Below are 17,804 nucleotides of genomic sequence, written 5' to 3'. Positions count from 1 at the left end.
CCATTAACATATAGACGGCATAAAGCCTTGGAAATGAATGACATCTCCATGGAGAATGTGTAGAAGGGGAAGGGAAGCAGATATAGAGGCAAGAGGAGCATTAATAAGGTTTGGAAAGAAGGAGAAAAGAGACCAGAAGTTGAAAAAAAAAAAAAAAAAAAAAAAAAGCAGAGGAAAGGTTAAGAGAGAATGAACAAGGGCTCCTGGGTGGCTCAGTGGGTTAAGTGTCCAGCTTTGGCTCAGGTCATGATCTCACCGCTCCTGGGTTCCAGCCCCACATTGGGCTGTGTGCTGACAGCTCAGAGCCTGGAGCCAGCTTCACATTCTGTGTCTCCCTCTCTCGTGTGCCCTGCCCCGCTTGCACTCTGTGTGTGTCTCTCTCCTAAAAATAAATGTTTAAAAAAAAAGAAAAAAGAGAATGAACAAAGAAACAGATGAAGGGAACACAGAAATAGAGTTCCTTGAAGAAAGAGTATGAAGAACAAGGACAAAGGGAAAGTATAAAACTGAAGGACAGAAATGGGAAAGAAAAGGAGAAATGGCTGTCAGGCTGTGGCATAATGCCAACGGAATTTGCTTGAGAGATGTCTCCATAGCCCCAGTTATACAGGCTGTCCAACACACATCTGTAGGAGTGAAATTTAGGCTGCTTTTTGAATGTTCTCATGGGTTGTGTTAATATGAGAACTTATACATATTGTGATGTTTAATTTTATATGTCAGCGTGGCTAGTCTGTAATGCCCAATTGTTTATCCAAACACTGGTCTGGATGTTGCCATGAAGGTCTTTTTAGGTATGATTAACATTTTCAATCAGCCAAGTTTAAGTAAAGCAGATTACTTCCATAATGTGGGTGGACCTTGTTTAATCATTTGAAGACTTTAACAGCAAAGATTGAGGTTTCCAAAGAAGGAACTCTGCCTCAGGGCTACAAATTCTATATTCTACAAATATAGAAACCTATATTTGTTTCTAGTCTGATAGTTGCCTGACAGATTTTGGACTCAAGCTGGCACCATCAACTCTTACATGAATTTCCAACTTACCAGCCTGCCCTACAAGTTTCATGCTTGGCAGCCCCCATGATCACGTGAGAGAATTTTTTAAGATAAATCTGTTTCATATATTAGTATTCCAAATTATATTAATACACTTAAAAGATTATTTCATAAGTATATTTTTATATAAGTATGATATAAATGAACATATCTTATAGAAATATGTTTATCTTAATATATCTTATTCTATTAAAATGTATTAATATGTTTATGTATTAATGTCCTATATTATATATGTTAATATATTAAGATATTTAAAGATGTACATATACACACACAAAGAGAAACATTACAGTACTCATCTAATTATTTCTGGAACTCTGGAGAACCCTAATATAAGTGTGCATTCTAGCACAAAGTCAGTATTTCATTTAATAGCTTTGTGTATATCTTTCTCACTAGATTACAAATTCCTTTAAGTCCAGACTGTTTCTCATTCATGTTTGTATCCATTTTGTCTGGTATATTTTAGGCACATAAGAAATTAAAGAATTAATAGATGAGTAAGATCTTCTTGATAGTAATAGATTGAAAATGTCATATCTCTTTTTTCTGATGAACACCATAATTCTGTAATAACTTCCTTAATTGATGATGTCAAGATTGGTGCCTGCTAATTACCATGATTGCAGGCTGGAGATCTGAGAAGAATTCATCAAGTAGGAGTCATACAAGTTGGCACCAACGCAAATGCAGTTATCCAGTATTCTGTGACACATTGGTGTTGCTGCAAATCTAAATCTTTGATCGCAAATTCTGACATGCAAGAGATGATATATTTTTCTTTAATTTCTTAAAATTTCACTAAATCTAATTCTGAGTCCTTATCTTGCTCAGTTCATGGAAAAGTCAATCACTTTCATTATCGAGGTGACCTGTATCCCATATGGGTGGATAGATGGGTATTGGGTAAGAACTCCCAGGGTCCTCAGTGGCACTGTAGATTGTAAGCTCTTGGTTTTTTGTTTTGTTTTGTTTTGTTTTGATTTGATTTTGAATTCAATTATGCAAAACATACAGCCTTATATTAAGTTTCAGGTATATATTATAATGAATCAAAAAGTTCTACACATTTCTCAGTGCTTATTAGGATAAGTGTACTCTTCTTCCATTTTATCTATTTCACCCATTGCCCACCCACCTCCCTGCGACAACCACCAGTTTGTTCTCTGTATGAGTCTGATTTTTTGTTTCCTTTTTCTTTGTTTATAAAATTACACATATGAGTGAAATCATATGGTATTTGTCTTTCTCTGACAAACTTCTATCACTTAGCATTATACCCTATAGATCCATCCGTGTTGTTGCAATGGGAAGATTTACTTCTTCCTTACAGCTGAGAAATATGCCATTGTGTGTGTGGACAGAATACTGTCCGTCTATGATGGACACTTGGGTTGCTTTCATAATTTGGCTATTGTAAATAATGCTGCAGTAAACATAAAGATGCATATACCTTTACTGGGTAAATACTCAGTAGTGGGATTACTGGATCAGATGGTAATGCTATTTTTCATTTTTTTTCGACGAACCTCCATACTGTAGAGTGGCTGCACCAACATGCATTACCACCTGCAGTGTATGAAGGTTCCTCATTCTCCTCATCCTCACCAACACTTGTTATTTTTTGTCTTTTTTTAATTTTAACTATTCTGACAGCTATAAGGTGATATCTCATTGTGATTTCAATCTGCATTTCACTTATGATTAGTGATGTTGAACATCTTTTCACGTGTCTGTTGGCCATCTGTGTCTCCTTTGGTAAAATGTCATGACCTGACACTGAGGACCTAAATGGTCAGATCCCCTGCCCATTACTAAGTAGATTGTTGTTTGGGTGTTGATTTATAGAAGTTCTTTATTTACTTGGATATTAACCCTTTATCACATATATCGTTTGCAGATATCTTCTATTCAGTAAGTTGCCTTATTTTGTCAGCTGTTTCCTTTGCAGTGCAAAAGCCTTTTTTATGGTATAGTTCCAATAGTTTAATTTTACTTTTGTTTCTCTTGCCTGAAGAGACATATCTAGAAAAATGTTTCAATGGCTGTCTTCAAGGATTACTGCCTATGTTTTCTTGTATGAATTTGTTGGTTTCAGGTGTCACATTTAGATTTTCAGTCCATTTTGAGGTTGTCTTTTTTGTTTGTTTTTGGTGTGGTCAATTTCTTTCTTTTGCATATAACTGTCCAGTTTTCCCAGCACCATTTATTGAAGAGATGTTCTTTTTCCCACTGTATCCTCTTGTCTACTTTTGTTGTAGATTAATTGACCATATAAGAATGGGTTTACTTTTGGGCTCTCTATTCTGTTGATCTATGTGTCTGTTTTTATGCCAGTAGCATACTGTTTTGATTACTACAGCTTTGTAGTTTATCTTGATATCTGGGATTGTGATACCTCCAGTTTTCTTCTGTTTTCAAGATGACTTCGGCTATTTGGGGTCTTTTGTAGCGCCATATAAATTTTAGGATTATGTGTTCTAGTTCCATGAAAAATGATATTGGTATTTTGATAGTGATTGCTTTAAAACTATAGATTACTTGGGTAGTATGGACATTTTAACAGTGTTGGTTCTCCCAGTTCATGAGCTTGGAATGTCATTCCATTTGTTTCTGTGATCTTTAATTTCATTCATGAATGTGTTAAAAGAGGTTTCAGAGTAAGGATCTTTCACTTTGGTTAAGTTTATTCTTGGTATTTTATTATTTTTGGTGCAGTTATAAACAGGATTATTTTATTAATTTCCCTTTCTGCTACTTCATTATTAGTGTATAGAAATGCAGTCGATTTCCAAATGTTAAGTATGTATCTTGTAACTTTACTGAATTAATTTATCACTTCTATTAGTTTTTGGTGGAGTATTTAGGGTTTTCTATAGATAGTATCCTGTCATCTGCAAATATTGAACCTTTTACTTCTTCATTACAAATTTGGATGCCTTTTATTTCTTTTTCCTGTCTGATTGCTATGGCTAGGATTTCCAGTACTCTATTGAATAAAAGTGGTGAGAGTGGACATCCTTGTCTTATTCCTTATCTAATGGGACAAGCTCTCAGTTTTTCACCATTGAGTATGTTGTAAATTGTGGGTTTTTTTTCATATATGGCCTTTATTATGTTGGGGTATGTTCCTCTAAACCCATTTTCTTGAGTGTTTATCATGAGTCAGTGTCATGCTTTGTCAAATGGTTTTTCTGCATTTATTGAGATAATCCTATGGTTATTATTCTTTCTCTTGTTAATGTGATAGATCATATTGATTGATTTGTAAATACTGAACCACAGTTATCTCTGGAATAAAGCCCACTGGATCATGGTAAATGCATTTTTAGAGGTATTGTTGGATTTGATTTGCTAATATTTGTTGAGGATTTTTAAACCTATGTCATCAGAGAGACTGGCCTGTAGTTTGGTTTTTTTGTAGTGCCTTTAGCTGGTCTTGTTATGAGGGTAATGCTGGCTTTGTCCAATGAATAGAAATCTTTTTTTCATCTTCTATTTTTTGGAATACTTTGAGAAGACTAGGTATTAACTTTTCATTAAATGTTTGGTAGAATTCACCTTTGAAGCCATCTGGTCCTGGACTTTTGTTTGCTGGGAATTTTTTTTTTTTTTTTGATTATTGAATCAATTTATTTGGTAGTAATTGATCTGTTCAAATTTTGTATTTCTTCCTGATTCAGATTTGATGGTTACATGTTCCTAGGAATTTATCCATTTCTTCTAGGTGTCCAATTTGTTGGCATATAATTTTTCATAATTGCTATAATTCTTTGTATTTCTGTGGTTTCAGTTGTTTCTCCTCTTCATTTTGCTTTTATATATTTGAGTCCTGTCTCTATTGGCAGAGTCTGGATCAAAGTATATCAGTTTTGTTAATCTTTTCAAAAAACAGTACCTGGTTTAATTGATGTGTTCTCTTGTTTTCTTGGTCTTTCACTTAGTTCTGCTGTCATCTTTATTAATTTATTCCTTCTACTGGCTTTGGGCTTTGTTTTTCTTGCTCTTTAGGTGTAAGGTTGTTGCTTATTTGAGACTTTTATTCTTGAGGTAGACCTCTGTTGCTATAAACTTCCCTTTTAGAACAGCTTTTGCTGCATCCAAAATATTTTGGCCTGTTGGGTTTTCATTTACATTTGTATCAATGTACTTGTTGATTTTTATTTGATTTATTGGTTTAGTAGCATGTTATTTAGCTTCCATGTATTTGTGTTCTTTCCAGATTTTTTTGTGATTGATTTATACATTCATACCATTGTGGTCAGAGAAGAGGCATGATATGATTTCAGTTCTTTTGAAATTGTTGGGACTTATTTTGCGGCCTAACATGTGATCTGTTCTGGAGAATGTCCCATGTGCCCTTGAAAAGAATATTTATTTTTTTGTTTTGGGATAGAATGTTCTGAATATACTTATTAGATCCATCTAGCCCAATGTGTCATTCAAAGCCACTGTTTGTATGTTGATTTTCTGTCTGGATCTATCCATTGATATAAATGGGGTATTAAAGTCCCCTAATATTATTTTATTATGGTAAGTTTTTTTCTTTAATATCTTTCAATAGTTGCTTTATGTATTAGGTACTTCTGTGTTGGGTACATACATTTTTTATTATTTAAAAAAAAATTTTTAACATTCATTTTTGAGAGAGAGACAGCATGAGCGGGGGGGGGGGGGGGGGGGGGGGCGGGTAGAGAGAGAGGGAGACATAGAATCCAAAGCAGGCTCCAGGCTCTGAGTTGTCAGCACAGAGCCCTGACGCAGGGCTCGAACTCATGGACTGTGAGATCATGACCTGAGCTGAAGTAGGATGCTTAACTGAATGAGTCAACCAGGCACCCTGGGTACGTACATTTTTACAATTGTTTTATTCTCTTGTTGGATTACTCCCTTTATCATTAACTAGCTAATGTTGTTGTCTCTTGTTACAGTTGTTGCTTAAGGTCTATTTTATCTAATATCAGGTACAGTTACCCAATTTTTTTTAGTGCTTGCATTTGCATGGTAAATGTTTTTACATCCCTTTGCTTTCAATCTGCATGTGTCTTTAGGTCTGAAGTAAGTCTCTTGTAGGCAGCATGTATATAGGTCTTACTTTTTAATCCAGTCACTCTTATGTCTTTTGATTGGAGTTATTATTCCATTTACATTCAAAGTAATTATCAATAGGTATGTCTTTACTGACATTTTGTAACTTGTTTTATGGTTGTTTGTGTAGTTCTTCCCTGTTTCTTTCTTTGCTTGCTCTCTTCCCTTGTGGTGCTCTGGCCTTCTTTAATGATATACTTGTCTTCCTTCCTTTTTATTTTTTTGTGTATCTGCTATAGATTTGTGATTTGTGGTTACCATTTGGTTATATATAACATCTTACGCATACAGCAATCTACATTAGATTGGTGGTTGCTTAAATTGGGATCCATTCTAAAAGCACCAGATTTTTACCCCCCTCCAAGTTTTATGTGTATATTTTATATATCCTTTTATTTGTGAATCCCTTAACTGATGTTTATACATATAATTGATTTCACTGTTCTTCTGTTTTATCTCTGTATTTGTATCATATGTACATATCTAGTACATGTACGTATTTTATTTCACTTTATTTTTAAATTTATTTAATCTCTACACACAGTGTATACAGAGCTCAAACTCATGACCCTGAGATCAAGAGTCATATGCTCTTCCCACTGAGCCAGCCAGGTGCCTCAAATCTGGTACTTTTCTTGTTTTTATTTGCTTATGCCAGGTTTTTTTTCATATTTTCTTCTGTTTATAGCCTTTTCTTTCCACTCACAGTCCATTTTAACATTTCTTGTATGACTGATTTAGTGGTGATGAACATTTTTAACTTGTGTCTGTGAACTCTTTGTTTCTGTTTGTATTTTGAATGATAGCCTTGCTGGGTAGAATATTTTTAGTTGCAGGTTCTTTCCCTTTCAGCACTCTGAATAGATCCATCTCCCTCCTTTCTGGCCTGCAAAGTTTCTGATGAAAAAAATCAGCTGACAGCCTGATGGGTTTCCCTTGTAGGTGCCTGTTTTCTTTTCTCTTGCTGTCTTAAGATTCACTTTTTATCACTACTTTTTGCCATTCTAATTATTATATGTCTTGGTGTGAACCTCCTTGAGTTGATTTTGTTGGGGTCTCTCTGTACCTCCTAGATTTGGATTTGTTTCCTTCCCCAGATTAGGGAAGTTTTCAGCTATTATTTCCTTAAATACATTTTCTCCCCTCTTTTCTTTCTGTTCTCCTTAGTTCTAAGATCCCTATAATGTGATTGTTATTATACTTGATAATGATCCTGAGTTCCTTTAATCTATTCTCCATTTTTATTATTATTTTTCTTATTGCTTTTCAGCTGGTTGCTGTCCTCCAGGCTGCTGATCCATTCTTCTGCTTCCTCTTTAGTTTACTATTTATTTCCTATATGTAGTTTTAAATGTTTGTTTATTTTGAGAGACTGAGTGAGTGGGGGAGGGCAGAGAAAGAGAGAGAATCCCAAGCAGGCTCTGTGATGTCAGCATGGACAACAACGTGGGGCTCAATCCCAGGAATTGTGAGATCATGACCTGAGCTGAAACGAAGAGTCCAACACTCAACCGACTGAGCCACACACGCACCCCTCCCTATAGCGTATTTTAATTTCAGTTATTTAGTTCTTCATTTCTGATTGGTTGTTTGCTTATTTTAGGTTTTCTGTCTCTTTGTTGAAGGTGTCAGTGAGATCCTCCACTCTCTTCTCTCATCCAGTATCTTTATGACCACCTCTATCAGGTATATTGCTTATCTCCATTTCTTTAGCTCTTCTGTTGTCATTTTGTCCTCTTCTCTCATTTGTGATCTATTCTTCCATCTCCTCATTTTGTCTAAGTCTTTATACTTATTATGTAATAGGAAAGTCAGTTATATTCTGACTTGAAATTGGGGCCTGATGAAGAAGAGGTCCTGTGGCGCTTTGTACAGCACTGTCTCCTGTTCACCAGAGCCAGTGACTATAGAGGTGACCTGTGTATTGCATATGCCCCACTGTTGTGGCTGAGCCTCATTTGCCTTCTGTCCATTCAGCTGCAGTGGCCCCCTTTCTCTTTTGTGGGTAGGATTTGGTCCTTGTGCTGTTAAGAGGCTAATCTGAGTCTGTCCTGGACATTAACTTGGGTTAGACCAAATGCCTGCCATCAGCCCATTTTCTGGGGCTGTGGAATCATGAGATTGCAGGACACTCTCCCTGCATTGTCCCCTGAGAGCTTTTCATTGGTGAGTGGGGTCTTCAGTGGGACAAAATCTCTGCCCCCTATCTTTTAGGGTTGCAGTTACCCTGAACTACAGGGCTTTTTCCTTGTGCTGTCCCCTGTGAGGTTTGTGTTGGTGGGTGGTATTGGCAGTCTGAGTAGATATCTGCCCACAGTGCCCTGCTAGAGCTGCAGTGGGATTGATGTGTGTGGTTATTTTCCCTTCTCCCCAGAGCAGGAGTCACTTCGGAGTGGTGCTGTTCACAGTTGTGTTGTTTGCAGGGTGATATTCATCAGAAGCTATGGAGAGACTCCACCCCAGTGGAGCAGGTTGAATGGAGTGAGTCTTCAGTAGAACACAGGGTGTGTGGTGTTAGCAAGGTAAGTGGAAAGTGTTACCGGTTCCTAGCAGGGCTACTTGTAGAATGAGACTTGACAGTCGCTGCTTTGGCGTGACTCCTGCCCAGTTGTGCAGGTATGATGAGGTATATCCATAGGAGGACACTGGGGCAGGGTATGTAGTGTTAGAAAGCTAGGTAAAGAGTGTTCATACTCATTCTTGAAGGTGTCTGGTTGTCTAAGATGTCAGGGGGGAAAAATGTCACCTTCTGGCTCTTATTTTCTTGGATAAGTCTCCTGATGATCCCTGCCCTTCCAACATCCATTCTGAGATTAGTAAAGATACCTACTTTATGCATACCCCAGGTACTTTTTAAACTGCTGCTTCTATGCTGTATATTTTGGAGGGGTGTTTGTTACACTCTGTCTTTAAGGGTGTGGAGTCAGTTTCATACTGTCCTCTAGCTCTTCCAGAGTAGAGCCTGCTGATTTTTAAAGCACCCAATTTTAAGCTCTGCTGGTTATAAAAACTCCAATAGTTAAGCCCCACTGGTTTTCAAAGTCAAATATTATGGGGGCTTGTGTTTCCAGTGCAGGACCACCATATCTGGGGTGCCTATTGTGAGGTCTGTTCATCTACCTGCTTTGTGATTGTGGTATCCCTCCTGTTTGTGGTTAATCTTGCGGGAGTTTGGTTCCTGACTGTTTTCTGTCCTTTCTGCCATTTTTAATGTGGCCTCTGCTCTAGAATTAACTGCATGGGGCCTCTTCTGCCATTCTTTGGGTCATTTTCTGAGTTAGTTGTACTGATGTGGCTATTATGTAAGTATATCCATGGGAGGAGGTGGACTTAGGATCCTCTTTCTCTGCTGTCTTCCCAGGCTCTCCTTCCAATTGGGGTCTTCTTGGTTTTGCATTAGTTCCTTTAGGTGCGGCAGCTGTTGGTCTCTGTTCTGTATATTACTTGGACCATGGGAGTCTTAGCCTGAAACACTGATGTTAAGAGTTCACTGGGAGAGCCAAGAAAATATCTGTTGTGCAGTTCCCCAGGCATCACCAGCAAGTGGGACACTCATGTCTTTTAATCTGTGCAGAATGCCACTTTCCCTTTCATGTCATTATCTAAACTGCTTTTAACATAATGTGAAAAGTAAACTTAAGGCTTTTTACTGAAAAAAGAATGATTATTATTAAGGAGCTCCTACATTATGCCCAGAAAGAAAAAAAATCCATAAAGTATAGAAACACAAAGTTACCTGCATATAAAATGGAGTAAAAGAAAAATAGAGCAAATGAAATGTTTCAGAAAATTGTTTTACCACAGTACCTTTTACTCAGTAATCAAAGGCTTACCTGACTGGTCCTTTTCTGTTTGCAAGAAAACACAAGACTGCAACTGTAATATGAATCATCAAGAAAGCTGATCCAATGCCCAGGAAAGTCCATATGTCTGGAATTTCAAACCAATTAAAAAGATAAATATGTAGTGAAAACCATTACAAATTCCAAATTGAAGGAAATATTTAGTCACAATGTCACCTACTATTCTGAGGGTATATGAAATCTGCAGGAGAAGGGTTAACCTTGATGTGGCATCGATTTCCTTTCCATCCTTGTCCACAACTGAAAATAAGATAAAAACTTAAGTTAAAAAAAAATAAGTGGAAACATAGTTTAGCAGTACTATCATGGAATAAAATGATGAATGTCAATAATCGTACAAGGGAGTATGGGTAACTTTGATAAGAAACCAAAAATATTAAACCAAAGCAAAAGCAAAATTTTTCTGTTTTCATAATTGTGTAAGATGACTTTCATAAAACTACTTATTACCTCCTTGGGGTAGCTGGGTGGCTCAGTCAGTTAAGCATCTGGCTCGATCTCAGTTCAGGTCATGATCTCATGGTTCATGAAATTGATCCCCACATCAGGCTCTGCACTGACAGCATGGAGCCTACCTGAGCCTCTCTCTCTCAAAATAAATCAATAAATTAAAAATATATATTTATCACCTTCTTGATTTTATTTATAAGATAGGAGCTCAGCTTTCACATTCTCCTTTGTTGTTTTCAAAAGTGTGACTTGATTTTTGCAATCCCTATCAAAATAACACCAGCATTCTTCACGGAGCTAGCATAAACAGCCCTAAAATTTGTATGGAACCAGAAAAGAACCTGAATAGCTAAAGCAATCCCAAAAAAGAAAACCAAAGCTGGAGGCATCACAATCCCGGACTTGAAGATGTATTACAAAGCTGTAATCATCAAGACAGTATGGTACTGGCACAAAAACAGACACTCAGATCAGTGGAACAGAATAGAGATCCAAGAAATGGACCCATAAACGTATGGCCAACTAATCTTTGACAAAGCAGGAAAGAATACCCAATAGAATAAAGACAGTCTCTTCAGCAAATGGTGCTGGGAAAACTGGACAATGATATGCAGAAAAATGAACCTGAACCACTTTCTTACACCATACACAAAAATAAACTCAAAATGGATGAAAGACCTAAACATAGACAAGATGCCATAAAAATTCTAGAGGAGAAATCAGACAAAACCTCTTTGATTCAGCCACAGCAACTTCTTACTCAACATGTCTCCAGAGCCAAGAGAAACCAAAGCAAAAATGACCTATTGGGACTTCATCAAAATAAAAAGCTTCTGCACAGCGAAGGAAACAATCAGGAAAACTAAAAGGCAAGTGACAGAATGGGAGAAGATATTTGCAAACGACATATCAGATAAAGGGTTAGTATCCAAAATCTATAAAGAACTTAATCAAACTCAACACCCAAAACAAAAATAATCCAGTGAAGAAATGGGCAAAAGAATGAATAGACACTTCCAAAGAAGACATCCAAATGGCAAACAGACACATGAAAAGATGCTCAACATCACTCATCATAGGGAAATACAAAGTAAAACCATAATGAGATACCATTTACTCCAGTGAAAATGGCTAAAATTAACAACTCAGGCAATGACAGATGTTGGCGAGGATGCGGAGAAAGAGGATCTCTTTTGCACTGCTGGTGGGAATGCAAACTGGTGCAGCCACTCTGGAAAACAGTATGGAAGGTCCTCAAAAAATTAAAAATAGAACTACCCTACAACCCAGCAATTGAACTACCAGGTATTTAAGTGATACAGGTGTGCTGTTTTGAAGGGGCACATGCACCCCAATGTTTATAGCAGCACTATCAACAACAGCCAAAGTATGGAAAGAGCCCAAATGTCCATCAGCAGATGAATGGATAAAGAAGATGTGGTATATATAAAGAATGGAGTATTACTCGGCAATCAAAAAGAATGAAATCTTGCCATTTGCAGCTACACGGATGGAACTGGAGGGTGTTATGCTAAGTGAAATTAGCCAGAGAAAGACAAATATCATATGACTTCACTCATATGAGGACCTTAAGATACAAAACAGATGAACATAAGGGAAGGGAAGTAAAAATAATATAAGAACAGGGAAGGGGACAAAATATAAAAGACTCTTAAATATGGAGAACAAACACAGGGTTGCTGGAGGGGCTGAGGGAGGAGGATGGGCTAAATGGGTAAGGGGAATTAAGGAATCTAGTCCTGAAATCATTGTTGTACTATATGCTAACTTGGATGTAAATTAAAAACAAAAAAAGTTACTTGATTTTTACCAGTGTCCAATCCAATATTACTTTATTGATCATTTGTCTCAAACCTTAAAGCTAGCACTCTTTTCAGTAGTGAATGGATTTCTGTTTTCCAATACTGATGGGAATATTCAAATTGAAGATTTACATATCGGAGAGAATATTTATCCCAAAAATCAGGATGATCCTCCAAGTACATAGATTTGAAATCAGGTAAATAATCTCATTGGATATACCTATACTACTACTAGGATTTAATTAACTTTGCTTTATTTAGGGATGTCATAATGAAACCTAGAACACGGGGAGTATTTCTTTTATGGGTGGCTTTCTGAATGTTCAGAAATGGGATTAGTTTGTACATCAAAGGGAAATAAGGTTTATTCTTAAGAAGTATGTCATTTTTTTTTCTGGTATAAATGTGTTTGCATGGAAGTGTGAAAACTTACATACTCATTTTTTCCCAAAAATATCAGAATAGAAATGATTATTTGTATTTATGTTTGGTTGAATTTTCTGCCAAGTTCATGGTACATGCCACAAAACAGGATTAAAAAGTAGCTTTTGAATGTTCTGTGCTTTAAAGCTGTGTGTTACAAGCAATGCTTCTTCAGTACACAGTTACTGTATTTTCCCTCAATCTTTTTGAATTTGAAAATTTGAATGCTTTTTAATGTTTATTTATTTGGAGAGAGAGCAAGCTGGGGAGGGTAAAAGAGAGAGGGAGGCAGAGGATCCTGAGCAGGCTCCTTGCTGTCAGCACAGAGCTTGATATGGGGCTCAAACTCATGAACCATGAGATTATGACCTGGGCCAATACCAAGAGTTGGACACTTAACCAACTGAGCCACCCAGGCGCCCCTAGAATTTGAAGGCTTAATGGCAATTCCTTCACAAAAGCAGTAGCTTCTTTCAATATAGAAAGCTTACTGATTCAAGGAAGTCCATTAGAATGCCATTTTTCCTTCACAGAACTAGAATAATACTAAAATATATATGAAACCACAAGAGACCCTGAATGTCCAAAACAGTCTTAAAACAGAACAATGCTGCAGGTATCACAATCCCAGATTTCAAGATGTACTACAAAGAAGTAGTAATCAAAACAGTATGGTACTGGCACAAAAATACATAGATGAATGGAAAAGAATAGACAGCCCAGAAATAAACCCATGTTTATGTGGTCAAGAAGTCTTTGAAAAAGGAGGCAAGAATATACATGCGGAAAAGACAGTCTCTTCAATAAATGGTGCTGGGAAAACTGAACAGTTAAAAGCAAAAGAATGAAATTGAACACTTTCTTACACCATACACAAAAATAAACTCAAAATGGATTAAAGACCTAGTTGTGAGACCTGAAACCATAAAACTCCTTGAGGAAAACATAAGCAATGATTTCTTTGCATTGACCTTAGCAACATTCTTCTGGATAAATCTCCTCAGGCAAGGGAAACAAAAGCAAAATTAAACTATTGGGACTATACAAAAATTAAAAAGCTTTTGCTCAGCAAAGGAAACCATCAACAAAAGGGCAAGTTACTGAGTGGGAGAAGAAATTTGCAAATGATACATCTGACAAGTGTCTGCTTGAATGTGTCTTTTAAGATAAATTCCAGTGGGAAGTACCTTGGAATACCAGTTCAAAAAAATACTGGAGAGACTTCTGGGTAAGATGGCAGAGTAGGAAGATCCTAAGCTCACTTCATCCCACGGATACATGTAGGTAACAACCATATCAATGTAAATAACCCAGAGAATGACCCAAAGACTGTCAGAACAGACTCTCCACAGCTAAATGTAGAGAAAAGGTCATTTTGAAGAGGGTAGGAAGGGCAGAGATCAGGTTGGAAGCCAAACTGATCCATGAATGTATGTGGGAGGGACGGATGCTGGTGTGGAGAGGGGAGAGGAACACAACAGACACCCAGACAGGAGACCTTCACTGGGAAGAGGAATCCATTTAAAATTTGGCTTTGAAAACTAGATAGGCTTAACTTCATGAGTTTTTTAACAATCACTGGGGCTCGACATCTGAAACTTTAAAAATCATTTTGTTTTGGGGCACCTGGATGGCTCACTTTGTTAAGTGTCTAAGTCTTGATTTTGGCTCAGGTCATGATGTTACAGTTTGTGAGATCATGTGCCACATCAGGCTCTGCGTGACAGTGCAGAGCCTGCTTGGGATTCCCTCCCCCCCCCCCCCCCCCCCCCCCCACCTCACTCACACTTTCTCTCCAAAGTAAATAAATTTAAAATAAGTAAATAAATTAGTGGGTTTGGCTTTGGGAGAGCCAGAGGGCTATAGGAAACTCAGTCCCTGCCCTTAAAGGGACGGCATAACAACCTCCCTGAGATACAACATAGAAGCAGCAGTTTGAAAAACACTGGGGTATATGGTAAGGAGATTTGTTTACTAATCTCAGAACATTTGCTGGAGGGACAGGGATCTGGGAGACTACTCCAAAAACAAAAGAACTGGTGGCACCATTTCCTTGTACCATCCCCTGCCTAGATAACAGTGATACCTCCATGAACCAGCACAGCTTGAACACTCACGACCTAGTTAGTGGTTCTACCCCCACTCACTCAGCAGTTTTCCAAAGCAGCCACAGGTCCCCTCCCACAGCTGACCAGTGCTAACCTTGCTAATACCACTCACCTTGTCCCTGCATTTTTCTCTGTACCCACCTCCTCCCTCCAAACTGGTGCTGGCAGGAGTTTTCAAAGCAACTTCAGGTCTCCTCCTACAGCCAACTTGTACAAACCTTGCTAAAACTGATGTCCCTCCCTTCCCACTGTGTTCTCCTGTGGACCTGCCCCTTTCAACATGCACTTGACTGGAGTCCATCCAAAGCTGTACCAAAGCATGCACTGTGCAAGCAGCACAGACAGGTACCAGCACCACTTCAAAGTCCTGCACTGTGGGGAGGGAAAAAGAAAACAAAACATACCAGTTTTGTGGTCACAGCCGTAGGCTGGGGGCAGACATCTGCTCTGGATTCAGGCTCTGCCCACCAATGAAAGCTGCTGTGGGGACAGCACCAGGGTGATACCACAGCTCTGGCAAATGCCCAGTCTGATCCAACTGAAGCCCAAGGAGACCCTAGACTGGCCCTTAAACAGAAGGATCAACTCCTGTCCATAGCAAGAAAAGAGAACCATTGCAGGCAACTGGAATGAAAGTAAATGTGGTTCAGACATATTGGTAGGATGCATATAACATATCAGATACACTTCTGAAGCATCAGGTTCTCATGAATGGGGGACATTGTACTATAAAGCTCTATAGGGGTTCTTTTTAATAAAGCCAGTACTTTCAAGAGAAGGAGATGTATCTGAGTTTTCTAACACATAGAAACAGACTCAAAGTGAGTTAGACAAAATGAGAGAAATATGTCCCATATGAAAGAACTGAACAAAATCTCAGCAAGAGAGCTAAACGAAATGGAGATAATATGCCTCATAAAGAATTCAGAATAATGGCCAGAAAGATACTAAACTTGAGGAAAAGAGTAGAGAATCTCAGTGCCACCTTCAACAAAGGGATAGAAAACATAAAAGAACCAATGAGAGATGAATTAATATGTGAAATTAAAAATACACCTGAGAGAATAAATTGTAGACTAGTGGAAGCAAAATAATGGATTAGCGACCTGGAAGACAGAGTAATAGAAAGCAATGAAGCTGAACAGGAGAAAAAAAAGTGAGATAGATTAAGGGAACTCAGCAACACCATCATGTGTAATACTATTCACATTATTGAGATCCTAGAAGAAAAAGAGAAAAGGGAGAAGAACATCTATATAAATAAGTAATAGCTGAAAACTTCCCTAACCTGGGGAAGGAAACAAAACCAGATCCAGGAGGCACAGAGAACCTGCAACAAAATCAACCCAAGGAGCTTCACATCAAGATACATAATAAACTGGCAAAAGTAGTGATAAAGAAAATTCTAAAAGCAGCAAAAGAAAATAGGTACTTACAAAGGAAACCCCATAAGCTATCAGATGACTTTTTAGCAGAAATTTTGCAGGCCAGAAGGGACGTGGCATATTCAAAGTGCTGAAAGGAAAAAAAACAAAAAAAAAAAACAAAACAAAAAAAACAAGCCCTAAAACCAAGAATACTTTAACCATCAGGGCTATCACGCCAAGTAGATGAAGAGTTTTCCAGACAAACAAAAGTTAAAGGAGTTCATCAACACTAAACCAGTTTTACAAGATATATTAAATTCGGACTCTTTGAGTTGAAAAGAAAGACTATAAGCAGCAGTTAGAAAAGTAGAAAGCACAAAAGCAATAAAATTAAGTATATTAATAAAAATCCATCACTGGATTCACAAAATGAAAGAATGTAAAGCATGAATGACACCATATACCTAAAATGTGTGGAGGAGATGAGTAAAAAGTTAGTGCTTTTACAATGGGTTCAAACCTAAAGTGACCATCAACTGAATACAGTCTGCTATATGCATCAGTGTTATATATAAACCTATTGGTAAACACAAATCAAAAACTGGTTATAGATACATGAGTAAAGATAAAGGAATCCAAACAAACAACTAAAGAAAGCCAGCAAAGCATGAGAGAAGATAGCAAGAGAAGGAACAGAGGAAGAACTATAAAACAACCATAAAACAAGTAACAGAAGGGTAATAAGTACCTATCAATAATTACTTTGAATGTAAATGGACTAAATGCTCCAATCAAAACACACAAGTTTGACAGAATGGATAAAAAAGCAAGACCCATCTATATGCTGCATACAAGATACTCAATTCAGACCTAAAGACGCATGCACATTGAAAGTGAAGGAATGGGAAAGCTTTTGTCATGCAAAATGTGAGTGAAAAGAAATCTGGGATAGCAATACTTATATCAGAGAAAATTGACTATAAAATAAAGACTGCAACAGAAGACAAAAAAGGATAGTATGTAAAGGGAAAAATCCAACAAGAAGATATAATGATTGTAAATATTTATGCACCCAACATGAAAGTACCCATGTATTTAAAGCAGCTATTAACACAAAGGAAGTAATCAATAGTACAATAATAATAAGGCACTTTAACACCCCACTTGTATCAATGGACAGATCATCCAGACAGAAAATCAGCAAGGAAATGGTGGCTTTTAATGACACACTGGACTAGATGGATCTAACAAATATACTCAGAACATCCCATCTTAAAACAGAAGAAAACACATTCTTTCAAGGGCACATTTCCAGAATAGATCCCATATTAAGCCACAAAACAAGTCTCAACAAATTCAAGAAATTGAAGTCACACCATGTGAAATTTGGACCACAACAATATTAAAGTAGAAATGGACACCAAGAAGAAAATCTGAAAAGAACACAAATACATGGGGTTTAAATAACATACTACTAAACAATTAATGGGTAAACCAAAAGGGCAAAGAGGAAATAAAAAAAAATACATGGAGACAAATTAAAATGAAACACAGTGGTCCAAAATCTTTGGGGCACAGCAAAAGTTGTTTTCAGAGAAAGGCCTACCTCAAGAAGCAAAA

General features: G+C 37.4%; 1 protein-coding gene across 1 annotated transcript in view; it reads right to left on the bottom strand.

Moving 5' to 3' along the window:
• The window catches only part of MALRD1 (MAM and LDL receptor class A domain containing 1), a 774,784-nt gene that overhangs the window by 28,330 nt on the left and 728,650 nt on the right, over positions 1-17,804 (bottom strand). The window contains exons 37-38 of the mRNA XM_042948257.1: positions 10,174-10,253; positions 9,984-10,080 (exon numbers count right to left, since the gene is read on the bottom strand). Of these exons, the coding sequence (XP_042804191.1) occupies positions 9,984-10,080; positions 10,174-10,253 (177 nt within the window). The remainder of the gene's footprint in view (positions 1-9,983; positions 10,081-10,173; positions 10,254-17,804) is intronic.

This window comes from Panthera leo, chromosome B4 (genome assembly GCF_018350215.1).
Source record: "Panthera leo isolate Ple1 chromosome B4, P.leo_Ple1_pat1.1, whole genome shotgun sequence".
Lineage (NCBI taxonomy): Eukaryota > Metazoa > Chordata > Mammalia > Carnivora > Felidae > Panthera > Panthera leo.
The sequence above is the reverse complement of the archived record's forward strand: the minus strand, read 5'-3'. Positions and strand labels throughout refer to the sequence as shown.